General features: G+C 36.9%; 1 protein-coding gene across 2 annotated transcripts in view; it reads left to right on the top strand.

The window, feature by feature from the left end:
- Positions 1-16,088, top strand: part of NEBL (nebulette) — a 339,842-nt gene that overhangs the window by 165,620 nt on the left and 158,134 nt on the right. For both annotated transcript variants that reach the window (XM_065872791.1, XM_065872790.1), the window contains exon 4: positions 10,518-10,625. In XM_065872791.1, coding sequence (XP_065728863.1) covers positions 10,518-10,625 — 108 coding nt within the window. The remainder of the gene's footprint in view (positions 1-10,517; positions 10,626-16,088) is intronic.

The following is a 16,088-nucleotide window of genomic DNA, read 5'->3' as shown; positions in this document are numbered from 1 at the left end:
CATTTGTGTGCATATTAAGTGTATAATGTGTTTAGATTTTTTCTTCTTCTGCACTTTTTTCCTTTGTTTTTGCTGTTATAGTTTTTATTCTCCTTCCCCCCGAGTTTTGTAGAAGTGGAAGAAGCATGTTTTCTTACAGAAAAACAGACGATGTTGCCTGATGGATAATGCTATTGCAGGTGTGGGAGGGTTGTTAGGGCCAATTTTAAGGACAATATCAATCTGTAGGAAGCAGGCGTATGTAAGAAAAGCTTGGGGGTGGGGGATCATCTGCCACTTTCATCAGCTGTGACTCTGAGATTAAGAACAGGTTACTTTCACTTTCTGGACTGTTTTGTGTTAGTTCAGCTCTGTTTGTTTACATTTGCTTGATTCTTGACTTTATCCTTATCTCTTTACTGTAGCTTGAATGTAGCTTTCTTTTCTGAATGACTGATTTGCTAATTAGCTTTATCCTCATTGGAAATTGCCCATTTTCTAATACTTTATAATTCAGAATAGGCACACAGGAATGTTCCCCGTTGTAACTTCTTATCCGTCCTCTCCTTAATTTAAAGTTGCATGATATCTTCTGGTTCAAAATAGTTTGAATAATATTCTACTCTGTGTGTGAATTAGGCCGTTTGTATTTAAAAAACATAATCATGTAATGGGATGAGACTGGCTCTCTCTAAAGGATTAATAGTTAAGAGAACACGTGTCCAGAAATCAAAATTCATAAACTGTCTGAATTATTATATGTTATTTAAAAAGTAACATGGCAACATAAATCATCGAGTCAGGCTCTATGAGTCAATTACTCTTCAGGACTAAATAAGGTATTAGAATATTAATTGTTTTTTGTTTCTTTAGTACCTGAATTGTTAATTGGATGGTACTTTAGTTTCCTGGAAAAGTTAATCATCATCACCAAATACTTAATGTTCTCCCCAGAGTAATTTATAGCTCATAGGTAGAATTTGGTGGATCAGTTACATTTTTCTGTTGTGAGATTCTTGGTGAAATATGCATTATATGTGTATATTTTAGGCACCAGTTTTCTTCGTCAGCGTAGATATGAGTTTTTGGTTGGAATCAATAGTTCCATCAGTACAGGCATACGTCGTTTTATTGTGCTTTGCTTTACTGCACTTTGCAGATACTGCGTTTTTTACAAATTGAAGGTTTGTGGCGACCCCATGTCAAGCAAGTGTGTTGGCACCATTTTTCTGACAGCATTTGCTCACTTCATGTCTCTGTGTCACGTTTTGGTAACTCTCACAATATTTCAAACATTTTCATTATTGTATTTGTTGTGATGATCTGTGATTAGTGATCTTTGATGTTACTATTAAGACTCACTGAAGGCTCAGATGATGGTTAGCATTTTTTAGCAATAAATTATTTTTTAATTAAAATATGTACATTGTTTTTTTAGACATAATGCTATTGCATATTTAATAGACTACAGTGTAGTGTAAACATAAATTTGTATGCACCGGGAAACCAAAAAATTCATGGGACTTGCTTTACTGCGATACTTGCTTTATAGCAGTGATCTGGAACAGAAACCACAGTATCTCCAAGGTATGCCTGTACCAGAGTTTTGGCAATGACCTTCTTCCCCCTGGCCTGATTCTTACTAATAGAAAATTTAAACAAGTGTTTCCTTCAAAAGAAAGACCTGAAAACACATTTCGGGTGAAAAGTATGGGCTGTGATAAACTTTACTTTGGGTGATAATTTTTGTCCCTTTTATGGCACCACAGATTCCATTACAGATAATGAACTAGCTAAAGTTTTAGTTTTTAAAATTTTAAAATTAGTTTTTAAAAATATTCAATTGCTTCCACTTTCCTCTTTAATTATTTACAGGACATTGTTTATATCTTATATGTGTTCAGTTTGATTTTTTCATTTTGGCATTTTTTTTTCATTGTCTGATGAATTGAAAGATAATATCTGGGGAGATGCCAGAGAGAGACTCCTGCCTCCTGTGAGCTCTGTCACCTCAAACTCCCGCCCTTCATCGATAAAAATGAGTACTAAATTGTGTACCCGCTAGGATTTATCTGAAGATAATATAGGTGAAGCGTATTTTAATTTCTTTTTCTTTTATTTATTCATATTCTCTTTTGATCTTAAAAAGACTGAAGGAGCTTCCAGGTACAGGTGGCACAGTGCCTGGGCCATGTGGTAGGAAGCGTTCTCTAGGTGTTTAGGTACTGTAAGTTAACACATGCTTACAGGAGTTGAGTGCTCAGCCCTCCTTACACATTAGCTGCCAGCCTTCCCACCCTGGCTCTGCTTGCATGATATATAAACCACTCGGTGCAGTGCCTGGGATGTAATAGAGAGTTAATAGATGGCAGGCATTATTATCATCATCGTATTTAATTCTCACAAACGTACTGTCAGTGCTGTACTACAATTATGCTTATTTTGTACACAGGGAAACTGAGGCGCAGAGAGATTAAGTAACCTGCTTAAGGTCACACAGCTATTAAGAGGTGGAGCCGGGGCCCAAGATGAGTTTGTCAAAATCCTAAACCTGAGCCGTTAATGTCTAAGCTACACTTTAGTGTCTTAGGAGTGATTTTTAATTCTCTTAGCTTATTGAGAAATTAATTAAGATATGCTTTTTATTATGTATTCGGAGTACTTGTTTAGAATAAAATGTAGATTTCAATGTTTTTAAAGTGAAGGAACTCCAAAACTGATGAAGTTGGATTGTGAATATACCTAGAATACTGACAAATCTGTAAATATTCAGTAAGTACCTCTGCAAATACAGTGGAAGGCTGATTGAAGGCTTAGAAATCTATAAAAATTATTTTTAATGCCTTTTAATTATGTTTAAAAAGGTAATTAAAATTTTAATTTTACTTAATTAACCATAAATTTACAAATTATGAGATTAATTTATAGGAAACAAATTCACTTTTGAGCTCATTTGACTTAACATTTGTTAAAATTAACTTTACCTTAAAAAATATCCCTTAATCAGATTTTCCTTTGTAGTTGTTTAATTCCCATCTAGCATTGTAAGATTAGCCAATTTTCTACATTTTAGACATTAAAGATATAAAACTTGATAGTAATCAATCATGAAATAGTTATTAAGCTTTTAATACGTGCTTAGCACCAAGCAAAATGCAATGAGATAGAAGGAAGCATATGGTACACATTCTCCAGCACTTTGAAATCTACTGAGCTATACAAGATGGTACATAATTGAGTGCTGAATTTTGCAGATCAAACTAAGAATTCTGCATGTAGTTTAAAAATGACACGACCCTCACAACTCCCGTGGAAGAAAAGTAAAGTATCCATCATGTCATGAAAGATCATAAAATTGGTCCCTGATTTTATTGTATCAGATGGAGACCTTAAAATGTGTGACATAAAGAGCAGAATAACATCAATCAGTAATAAACATGCCTGTAGATTTTAGGCTTCCGTTAAACATAATCGGACAAGGTAAGCTGCTTTCAGGCTAAATAATGTTCTCTTTTTGCTTCCTCTTCTGCCCCTGGATTATTCTTAGCCCTCTGGTCTATTGTGATTCGCCAAGAATTCTCTTGTACTGCTACTATTGCTCATTAATCCACGTTTGGAATCCCTTTCATCCTCGTCTCGATTTCTCCTTTCTTGCCTCATTTCATTATTTGCCAACATAGTGAAACAGCTTCATTAAGATGAAGACACTTAGAGGGACTAATTTCACTTTCTGCCTATGATGGCCACTGACTAAGTCACTTGCCACTTAATGGAAGACCCAAGTTTTGTCTTTAAGCTGACTGAAAATATCCACTGAATTCCTGGCCTTGAGATTCTTTTCCTATTCACTTGGTCATGATTTTTCTTTAACCTCTGGTACCTCAGCTTCCCCATCTGGGGTTTTAAAACTCTGTCTCTGCTTTCCTTTTTTTTTTTTTAAAAAAAATTTATTTATTTGGTTGCACCAGGTCTTAGTTGTGGCATGCGGGATCTTTTAGTTCTTTTAGTTGTAGCATGTGGGATCTAGTTCCCTGACCAGGGATCAAACCCGGGCCCCCTACATTGGGAGTGCAGAGCCTTAGCAACTGGACCACCAGGGAAGTCCCTGTCCCTGCTTTCTTTCTGTTTTTTTTTTAGCTTGAACTATGAACATTGAGTTCTCACACTTTTGGAGGATGGCAAGTCCAAGATCAAGGCGCTTGCAGATTCAGTGTCTGATGAGGACCAACTTCCTGGTTCACAGACTGCTGTCTTCTCACTGTTACTTTCACTTCTCCCGTGCTCTTTCCTAGCTATATGTGAGATGCATGTGTAGTAAACAGGGTCCTCATTTCAGTATGTCCCTGCTTTCTTTGAAAACGTTTTATTGTAAAATGTTTGATCAATGCAAAAGAATATATGGCGCATACATGTAAGTTTTACAGCTTGATGATAAAAGGATCGCATGTGGATCTACCTTCCAACTAAAGAACTTGAACATCACCATGAACAGTGAAGCTTCCCCCCGCATCCTTCTCTGAGCAGATGTCCTCACAACTCTCCTGTTATGCAGATCAAGTCCCTTTCCCCCCACTTGTTTACCACCATATGTATGTATTCCTTGCTTTTTTCTCCTTCAACAAAATGTTTCTGAGATTCAGCCGTATGGATCCATGTAGCTGTAGTTCATTTATTTTTTACTCCTGGATAATATTATGTTTTATGAATGTACAATAGTTTATTCATCTCCTGTGGTTGCTTAAGTTGCTTGCAATTTTTTGGATAATACCAATGTTATTATGAACATGTTGGCCTCTGTCCCCGGATGCTCCTGGGCAAGGGTTCCTTTAGAGAGAAGCATACTTGGGTGTGGAGCTGCTGAGCTGTAGGACGTGCCCATCTTTGATCTCTTTTAATCTCCTTTTCATTTATCATCCAACAATTTACCAGTCTCTGGTTCACTTGGCTTTTTTTAATCAGAAATGGCTTTCTGCCTAAGAATGGCCCTTCTCATTAGTCGTTTTCAGTTTCTTCATTTATGTACATTGTTGTACTATTAATAATTATGGTACTTGTAGCATTGGGGGAGAGAACTTGTGTTTCAGAATTAGCAAATAATTCAATAGGCAGTTCCGTTCACTGCTTTGGTTTTTAAGTTTTCCTTTTCAGTCATTGTGAGCCTTTTTCTTACGCTTGGCCAGAACCACCCTTGGTTTTCAGGCTCTTTCTCTGTCTGAACTTGTGAGTGTTACTTGCTGGTGACTCCAAACACGAAATAGCACTGAGCATGCACACATTGACAAAAATCATACTTAAGCAATAAAGGTCATTTTTGAAATTTAATAAGAAGGAGGAAACTAACATTTGCTAATGACCTAGTAAGGGCATGTTGCTGCTTGATGTTCCCATGTTATATATGTTAACCCTCCAAACATTGTGTAGCATATTGCTTTTTTCCCCTTTTTCCATTTTATACCAGAGGATCAGGAGTGTTAGAGAAATTGAACAAATTAAGATCACAGGACAGAATTAGGGTTTAAATTCAGGTCTTTTGATTCTTGATTTAGGGTTCTAATCTATAATACAGGAAGATGAATATGTGTGTGTATGTGTGTACACATGCATTTACATGTGTATGTAGCATATCAATATTAAGTAGCATTCAGTATTTGAAATATATTCAGTTACTTCTGAAGAAAAATATGGCGTCAAATTGCCCATTGTATATATTTCTTGCATTTGAGTTTAAGAATGCATTTTCAAAATGCCTTGACTTAGTTCTGAAGGGATAAGCCTACAGGAAACTGAGACTGCATTACCTTCCAGGTACAGCATGTCCTCTTTCTGAACTCACAGTTGTGTCTTGATTCTCTGCTCCCTCCTTCTGTGTCCTTCCTGCCTTTTTCTGACAGGAGATGCAGATCACCTGGCTGGGGTCTCCTGAGGAGGCCAGGGTCTCAGGCTGGGCTCAAGAACACTCTGTCTTCTGTGGTCCTGGGATGTTCTCTAATAGTGGACGACTGCAGGGGGGAGGACCAAAATTGCCTGCCCTCTTACTGGTCTCCTGCTTCTGTTTTGCTCACTCCAGTGGGTTAATACAGTGGCCAGAAAGAGCCTGTTAAACCAGAAGTCCAGTGTGTTGCTGCTCTGCTTATAGCCCTCACCTCCTTCTGGTCTTACTTCAAGGTCACTTTCTCACTGAGGCCTTCCCTGACCACCCTATTTAAAAGGGCAGCGTTCCTGACCCTTCTCCTCTCACTTCTTGCTTTATTTTTCTCTTAGCCCCCGCACTGACATACCATTTATTCAACTTACATAAATTTCACATCTTTTCTTTCTCTCCCGCTGTAATGTAAACTCCATGAGGCAGGGATCATTGACTGTTTTCTTTGCTGCATTGTTCCCACCTCTGGAACAGTACTTTGCTCATAGTAGGTGCTCAATAAGTATTTGTTGAATGAGCAAAGAATTAAATAGGTGAATATTTGAGGAGATTCCAAAGAATGACATTCCTAGAATAATTTGCCATTGTTATTTGTAGAATCATCATAAAATACTTTTTAACAGGATAGAGGACAAGAGACCAGAGGTGATAATTTTATAGCCAATGCTGAAGCATAGGGAAGAAAAGGCATTTTTAGTGGGGACAGAGCAGGAGTTTCTAAGAGCAGCTTATATGAGGCTGAGTGAATACTCTTTGAGTTAATGTTAATATATAAGAGCACTGCGATGGACTGAATGTATCCTCCCAAAGTTCATATGTTTTAACCTAATCCCCAATGTGATGATGTTAGGAGGTGGGGCCTTTGGGAGGTAATTTGGTCATGAGGGTGGAGCCCTCATAAATGGGATTCGTGCCCTAATAGAAGAGACCCCAGAGAGCTCCCTCATCCCTTGCTCCATGCGAGGTTACAGTAAGAAGATGGCCATCTGTGAGCCAGGAAGCAGGCTCTCACCAGACACCGAATCTGCTTGCACCTTGATCTTGGATTTTTCAGCCTCTAGAACTGTGAGAAATAAATTTTTGTTGTTTGTAAGCCACCCAGTCAATGGCTTTTTTGTTATATCAACCCAAATGGACTAAGATAAGCACTGCGGCTAGCAATTTCTTTCTAAATCTCATCTAGATCTGTGTTTCTTAGCTTAATCTCCCAGCTCTTCCCCCTTCTTCAGCCAAATGGAGCCATTTTCAGTCCCTGAATATGGGGTTCCTCTCTTACCTCTGGGTCTGGGCCACACTCCTGTTGTCTGCTTCTACTCCCCTTCTTTCTCTCTCCCCTGCTCCCTCCCTTCTTCCCTTTCTTATTTTTTGTTTTTTTTTGCGGTACACGGGCCTCCCACTGCTGTGGCCTCTCCCGTTGCGGAGCACAGGCTCCAGACGCGCAGGCTCAGCAGCCATGGCTCACGGGCCCAGCCGCTCCGCGGCATGTGGGATCTTCCCGGACCGGGGCACAAACCCGTGTCCCCTGCATCGGCAGGCGGACTCCCAACCACTGCGCCACCAGGGAAGCCCCAGGACTGTTCTTTTTGATGTTCTATGACAGACACTGGGTAACCCTTTCAAGTCAAGCAAAACTAATACGATGATGATAATGCTGGGCATTTGCACCATACCTTATACCTTCTGAAGTTCTTCCCTGTGATTTATCTCATTCAGTCCCTACAGGCTTATTAGTTAAGAATTTATCAGAATCTCTAATTAGAAATGAGGAAACTTTGGCTCAGAGAAGCTAGGAGACCTGTGAGGTGACTGGTAAGTGACAGGGATGGGATGTGAGATCTAGGCTCTTGTCCACTAAAGCAACGCTTTTTCCCTGATACAATCCCCTATTTTTATAAACTCGTAAATCTTGTGTCACAAATAGAAAGAACCAGAGTGTAGAAGTAAACGAGGAGAAATTCACACGTTAGTAATTCTGGGAAACTCGCTGTACATGTGTATATGTTGTAGGCACGTTAGGGGTGGTGTATTAATCAGAATTCTTTTGGTTATTGAAAGGAGAGATATTAGCTCACTTAACTGGTAAGCCTGGTGGTTCTGGCTTTAGGAAGAGTTAGATCCAGGTGCTCGAATGATGTTGTCAGGAGTCTCTCACGATCTCTTGCTTTGCTTGCCTGTGTGTTGGCTTCATCCTCATTGGGTAGTGGCCAAATTATGGCCAGCAGCTTCAGTTTTACAGCTTGCTAAACTAGCCAGACCGTGGAGAAAGAGCACCCCTTTCCCAAGAGTTCCTACCAAAGTCCTAGATCTGGGGCTCTTGGACACACATGTGGGGGCCGATTCCAGGGCCCAGCGTGCAGGGCTCTCACTGGCTGGATGGGGTCATGTTGTGAGGGCAGAGGAAACACATGAGACTGAAGAGAGGAATCCTCTTACCTCCCTCTGACCTTTGAGCTCTTTTTATTTTTATATCCACTTGTCTCTCAGAATCAGACTATGCATACCTGGCAAACCATCAGATATAACATTTAAAATTAGACCCAAGTAGAGAGATAGGATGTAAGTGGCTGGGAGTACAGAAAAGAGAGGGACTGACCGAGGGCTCCAAGTCTCCCTGTGTGCAGTAAAGATTTACTGGATGGATTGGTGCTTGAGTTGATGCTAAGAGCATAGGAGGCTTGGTTGTGGATCACCCCATTAAAAAAGGATTAAACATCTTCTAAAACTCGGCAATCCAGTTGTGGAAGTGATTGTATACTCTTCAAAACTAGTCACTTAATGTGGCAAGCCCAAATCAGATGATTCTTATGTGTCTTGTGAATGTGGAAAGGACACTTAAATGGTAATTAACTCAAAAGTTACGATTCCAAAATTTACTGTTTTTTTCTTTTCAGTTCTTTCTTTGGAAATTGCCATTAAAAAAAGAAAACCCAGGCTAATCACAAAAAGAATATGTGATTGTGTCTTCTCTGAAATTGGTGTTAGGGATGTTAGAACTTGGCTTACAGATTTTTCTTCTTATTTCTTCATTCCTGTTGCTACTATAACCTTGCCATCTTTCTTACTTTCATTATTCTACTGCTCTGCACCTTAGTGCTTACTTCCAGCAAAGCTAAATGTCTTCCCTGCTTGGTTAGGCATAAAACACTGAGAATGTACTGGTGTGTATCTTCACACATGCTGGGAGATTGAGAGTTAGAAGGCTAATCTCATTCAGCATTTTCTGTAGAAGAAAAATAATGTGGTTTATTTGACCTTTTACTTATGGAAATAAAGTAAGGGTTTTAGTACTTTTATATATTTAAATGAAACGTGGAGGGAAAATTAGATATTCTTAGGCTAAAAGTGATGAGAGTATCTGTTTCTTTTTATTTATTGTCATCTGAGGTTTTTTTTTTTTTTAAGCTCTTCAGGTAAAAGGAAATCTTCCAGTAGCCTCACGGACAGTAATGCCTGAGAGAATTGAGTATCTAAATACAAACACGACTCAACAAAAACAGTCATTCCATGATCAGTTAAGGAGACTTTTCAAATTTATATAGAAAGTAGCATTTACAGAATCATTTTTATTAGCTACCCTAAATGTTAATTATTAATTTAAGTTTTAATTTGAAGCTGATAATTATGAATGTGAAAATGGGGATTATATGAGTTATCAAAAATATGTTTCCATACGTCTTGGTATCTAGTCTTCTAAAGAAATAAGGCCAGTCCAAGTGATGTAACCATCTCAGTCATTAACAAGCAGGATATTTAACTGGTGTGACAGTTATTGTCATTATGCTAATAATAGGAGGTGGGGCCCTAGTAAGATTAAGCACTAGCTATTCCAATCCCCTGAGGAAACTGTAAAGTTCAGCCTCACTGGGTTGTAATTAGAAAAGAAATATGTTTAAATACCGAAAAAAACTTAGGTACCTCACACAGTATGCCAAGGGCATGCGCTTGAAGCCTCTTAATCTCTAGGTGTGGCCTGTTCTATGAATATTTTCGTAAGCATTTACATAGTCAACGTTTGGCAGTACAACATTGTATAATCATATCCATATGCTTTGCCTTATGAAACAGAATGAAAACTTTGTTGGGACAGGGCTGCTGTTGATAATGTTGTATGTCTCCCTCCTCCATAGTGCTGTCCAGGCTCAAAGTGATGCTTTGTCACTGACAAGACAAGCCATGGGAGCAAATTTAACTTTCTTTTTCCACATTTTTGTCAGTTTTAGTATAACTATTAATGATGATAATAATAACTATTATGGAGTACTTGCTTGCTTCTTGTGGGCTAGGTATGTGAATTAAGACATTTGATCTTATCTTTCAGCCTACTAAATAGCATTATTTAAATACTATTATTGTTGTTATCATCACCATTTTACAAATGAGACCACCGAGGCACAGAGTGGTTGAGTAACTTGACTAAGGTCACACAGTGGTTGCTGGAACACAAACCAAGCAGTCTAGCTATGCACTGTGCCACCTGCTCGTAGAGCTGTTCCTGGAGACTCTGCTTCCAGTTTTAGCAGCTTATATGGCCCCCGTCTATCCTGAGTGGGATTTGTGATTCTTTTGCTTACTTTTCTTTTTCTTCCTTCCTTTCCTTCACTTCTATTTCTGTTAGGTCAAGTACAAAAGAGATTTTGAAGAAAGCAAAGGAAGGGGCTTCAGCATTGTTACAGACACTCCTGAGCTACAGAGGCTGAAGAGGACTCAGGAACAAATCAGTAACGTAGGTGACCTTTTGTTCAGTGATGTAATACCCTAACTTGTATTTCTGGTGAGAAAGTGAAATTGGGCAACCTGGAAGTGTTCTTATTGCTATGGGATGCAAGCAGTACTCAGTATCCTCAGAAAATATGCCAAGTTAACCTTTTAAACTCCTTCCCTTTGATTTCATCACAGTTATCAAGAACCTAACACTTTAATAGCAGTGACTACAGGCATACCTTTTATCATGCTTTGCTTCATTACACTTCACAGATAATGTGTTTTTTACAAACAGAAGGTTTGTGGCAACCCCGTATTGTCAGATTATGGTTAGCATTTTTTTAGCAATAACGTATTTTTAAATTAAGGTAGGTACATTTTTTTAGACATAATGCTATCGCACACTTAATAGACGACAGTATGGTATAACCATAACTTTTATGTGCACTGGGAAACCAAAAATTTCATGGGACTTGCTTTATTGTGATATTTGCTTTATTGAGCTGTTTTGGAACTGACTGAACATGCAATATCTCTGAGGTATGCCTGTATATTTCTGAATACACTTTTAATTTATTTATTAAACTGATTTATCTAGTAAATTATTTAGTAAATCAATTTAATTAAATAAGTTAATTGTGTATTTAGAAATAATAATATTGCTATTAAAAGACATTATTGTAACTTAGCATCTTATTTCTTTTTGAATGATTCTCAGCTTTTGAATTTTTCCAAAATAGGACTTGTATAGGTAAATATTAAAGCCATCAGTTAATTTTTTGCACTGGGATAGTATACAATGTATACATATAAGGTTAGCTATCTGGAGAAATCTCATATTTGCTAATTGTGTATATTTAAGATTTCATATTTTAAATCAGATATTTGTTGAAATGGCATATTACATCTAATTTTTGAAATAAACATTTACCTATGAAGTTGCTTTGGATTTGAAAGCTGCGTCTTGTTCAGTAATAGTGTTTTCTTGAAAAAGAAAATTGAGACTAACAGAAGTTCAAAACATATTAAGGACCAAAATTGTTAACCGAGTACTTATTAAAAGTGGTAATTATGTTTCTTCTAAAGTATTATATGAAGTGCGTCAAAATGCATTTTTTTCCAGAAAAAAATTAACTCAGTGTTAGGTATTCAAGAGGAAATATGAATGAAAATCAACAACCGTGTACGTGATATAAAAGTGTGAGCAAATATGCAAGAGGCATACCATTTTTCACGAGGAGTCTATTTTGTGTGTCACTTGTACAATCACCAAAATTTGTGTGTCGAGATGTTTTAAGTTACGTAGCATTAATTTCTAGGAAATTTTTAATTAGCAGATTGTTTTAAACTCACTGGTATTTGGCCATCATAATAATATACATATATATAGTAACAATTTGCAGATAGAATCATAGGCTATAATCTGAGAAAGAATTTTATGTGTCAAAAGTTCAAAAACAGAATTATTCAGTATTTTAAAAATTTATTTAGGGAGTGAGAGGAGACAGAGCAGAGACTTTGTTTTGCCATATTCCCTAAGGTTTCTCCATTGTTTGCTCTTTAAATGGACATTTTATTTCAGTAAGGACTTTTTTGTTTGAAGAGAAAGGGTTGAATTTTAAGGATTCATGGCTTTTGTCCCTTAGTTTTTCTACCCCATCCTAACAACCCCACCAGTCATTAATACTGAAGATTGAGTCCATCGTCTCTCTTCCCCTTCATTTCTTTCCTTAAATCAAAACCCTATTTTTGTTTTTTAAAATACAAATTAGAGATATGTCCCACTGGCAGTTACATTCAGTAATGTTTCTTTTTTTGGATTACTTTTGGAGAAGCTTTTTTAAAAAATAAAAATAATGCTGCGTAAAACAAAGTTACATCATAAATCTTCAACTATCACAAATTTATTTCAAAAAGAACTACACATTTCTACTTAAGACATCTACATGACAGCTAACGTAAGGATTGCAGTTGATTCAAAGGTAAGCCTTTTAATTTATATTCAAATTAAGTCATTATTCATATTTAATAAGAAAAGAACTGATCATTTCACCAACCTTTATCATTAGCAGGAATATACATTTTATTCAATACCAGAGGCTGTTTGCAGATCCATTCTTAATTATGCAAAAAACCATTAAAACCCAGGTACGTATAAATCTATATTTATCATATACATAGCAGTATATGCAAAATACTATTTAGATTAAGCCTGTAATATAGACAGTGCTGATTTTTAGAAGTATTTAAATTAGATAACATCTTTAAAAAAAAATTTGTGTCACTTTCTTGATGTTAGCAACCATAGATAGCAGTCTTATAAGTAGTTCTTTTAGCTGTGATGAGACGTATTACTATTTGGATAGCAGTAAGAAAATACAGATTTCATAATATTACTGTTAGGGATTTATTCTTAACAGTTTTACCGAGAAATAATTGACATACATTACTGTGTAAGTTTAAGGTGTGCAGCGTGATGGTTTGATTTACATATATTGTGAAGTGATTACCACAGTAGGTTTAGTTAACATCATCATCTCAAATAGATACAGTAAAAAGAAAAGAAAAAAAAATTCTTTTTGTGGTGAGAATTCTTAGGATCTACTCTCTTAACAAGTTTCCTATATATCATAGAGCAGTTGTACGTATATTCATCATGTTGTACATTACATTCCTAATACTTATTTGTCTTATAACCGGAAGTTTGTACCTTTTGACCACCTTCCTCCAGTTCTCCCTCTCTCCACCCCTCTGGTAACCACAAAACTGATCTTTTTTCCTATGAGTTTGGTGTGTGTTTTGTTTCTTTGTTTTTTAGATTACACATATAAGTGAGATTATACAGTATTTGTCAGTAAGTCTCTGACTTATTTCACTTAGCATAATGCCTTCAAGGTCCATCAATATAGTTGAAAGTGGTAGGATTTTCTTGTTTTTTATGGTTGAATAATATTCCTGTGTGTGTGTGTGTGTGTGTGTGTGTGTGTGTGTGTATACACATACATACATATATCTCAGAACTTCTTTATCTACTTATCCATTGATGGATACTTAGGTTGTTTCCATGTCTTCACTATTGTGAATGAGCATGGGAGTGGGGATATCTTTTTGAGATAGCATTTTTGTTTCCTTTGGGTATATTCCCAGAAGTGGAATTGTTGGATAATATGGTAGTTCTGTTTTTAATTTTTTGAGGAACCTTTATACTGTTTCTCATAGTGGCTGCACCAATTTACGATCCTACCAACAGTGCACAAGGAGTTAGGGATTTACTCTTGAAGAAAGGAAGCTGTTAAATATTCTGAGGTCTGTTGAGTTTATTATTCGTTTGTAAGGCTACAACTTCATGAATTTTCCTGTGACCTCACAGGTTTTCCATATTACTCAAGGATCTTTTTTCCATCAGAAACTTGGGTTAATCTGAAAAGTGGTACTCTGGGTAGTCTAGTTTTCTGCATTGCTTTCAGATAAACCCAAACACTGAAATTTATTGGCCAGATCCAGACAGATAATTTTTGACAGTGGCCTAGATTGTGTCTGTTTTGAGAGGAAGAAGGTCAGACTGAAGAGACACCAGCATCTTCCTGCTGGAGATGCTGGGATGGAGTGGGCGTATCCTGAAAATCACAAGGGATATGAGGTTTGAGCTCCAGGTTTAATGTGGGTTGATGTAGGTGGGTTCACTAAGTCAGGGTCTTTGCGATCTTTATTTTTCCATTTGCTTCATTTTTTTACTTGTTTTTAGTTTATCTTTGAATATTGTCTGGATCCTTCTAAGCTGCCTTTAATACCTTTTGGACTAAGGAAAATATAAAGACATAAAACAGTGGATTTAATGACAACTCCTAGGTGTTTTGGGTAATATGTTACGGATGAATGGGCATTTTTGATTGCTTGTGTCTGTGTCAGTGTTATGAAAATTTTCCAGACACTCTCATATTCATTTGTCAAAGATTTGAAATCATTTGGAAATGCCTACTCAGTCTGTTTATGTTACTGAGGTGTGGGATGAAATACAACTGTAAATTTGAAATTGTGTGTAATGAAAAGGGTGAGAGCAGGTTTAGCCTTAACTTCTTTCTTTTGGTGTCTATAATGCCAATATATTGAACCTGGAGATTTATTAAATGCTACAATTTAAAATTCTTCTGCTATGTTACTCTCTTAGTATAGCTGCAGAAAGAATAAGAAAAGAGGCAGGACTTCACAATTTACAGAATGGTTGGAAAGAAAAAGAACTGGTTCCCAAAGTAAAGAAAAAATTTTCCGTGAAATTCCAGAAGATGTCTGATTGCTTACCCCACCTCCCTAGGTCATACATTCTAGGTCAGAAATTCAGAAATGGCAGAAATGTCCTAGTACACCCTCATTACTTAGTGATATTTTAGGAAAATGTTCTTAAAGGACAACGTACAAATGTGAATTGAGGAATTCCTGTGCATTTGAACATGAAAAAAAGCCTTTTCTCCGTTGTCCTTATAGCTCTAGCTTGTGTGGGTAATTGTAAAGGCTGTTTCCAATTCATGTGGTTACCACCTTCAAGTTTATAATCAGTACATTCAGGGAACCTGCAGCAGGATAGCAAGGCAGAACCACCACCAGACATCCAAGGGACTCAGTCCAGCCTGAAGAAGATTACTGATGTGTTTCAGTTTGCCTGTTTACACACTAATATAAGCTGTATTTTCAATTAGCTGAGACAGTCTGTGGATAAATTGTGAAATAAAATGATGAAGTTCAACCCCGAGAGACTTTGACAATCTTTGTGCTGTAGATAAAATCTAGATGTTTATTTTCTAATTTATTTCAGGTGGTGGAGAAATATTGTGTGAAGGGGAAGGGGGAAAAAAAAAAAAACCCAGATGACAAAATCTTGTATTTTACCGAGTGACTGAAATGGTAAGTGTACCATTATGTGATTTGTTAAGATTTGTGCCTTGACTCACAGAGGAAATACTTCTGCGTATGTATATGTATGCATGCATGTGTGCCTGTGTGTGTTGGCTTCAGTGGGAATCTCTAGAACTCCCTTTCCTTAGATCACTGGCCCACAGACAATACAGACCATAGTGTTTTCATCTGCTCTGTATTCTGTCCCTTACCCTGTAAGTATCTATCCGTATGGTTATCTATCCTGTTTCCCAAATACCTCTTTTCACTGCCATTTTCACAGTTAGCATACCCAGAAATGCTTGCTTGCTTTACCGGAAAAGTTCAGGTTGAAGCCTTTTTTTCTTTCTTTTTTTTTTTTTTTTTTAACATTATAGAAAAGAGTCTCTCTGTAATTTGATATTGAAATGTAATTATTTTTAGCTTTTTTGAGACAGCTACATAATTTTTCATTGACTTCTTAGAATGCAAAATAAATTATGTGCCCATTAATAAGCTCACATGGATACTGCTGATTTAGTTCCCTGAGATTTTGTGAGTTAGCTTCAAAAATATTAGATTATTGGAGGTAAACATGGCCTAATAACTGAATAGC

Source organism: Phocoena phocoena, chromosome 2 (genome assembly GCF_963924675.1).
Source record: "Phocoena phocoena chromosome 2, mPhoPho1.1, whole genome shotgun sequence".
Classification (NCBI taxonomy): Eukaryota; Metazoa; Chordata; class Mammalia; order Artiodactyla; family Phocoenidae; genus Phocoena; species Phocoena phocoena.
This window is presented reverse-complemented; position numbering and strand designations above follow the sequence as displayed.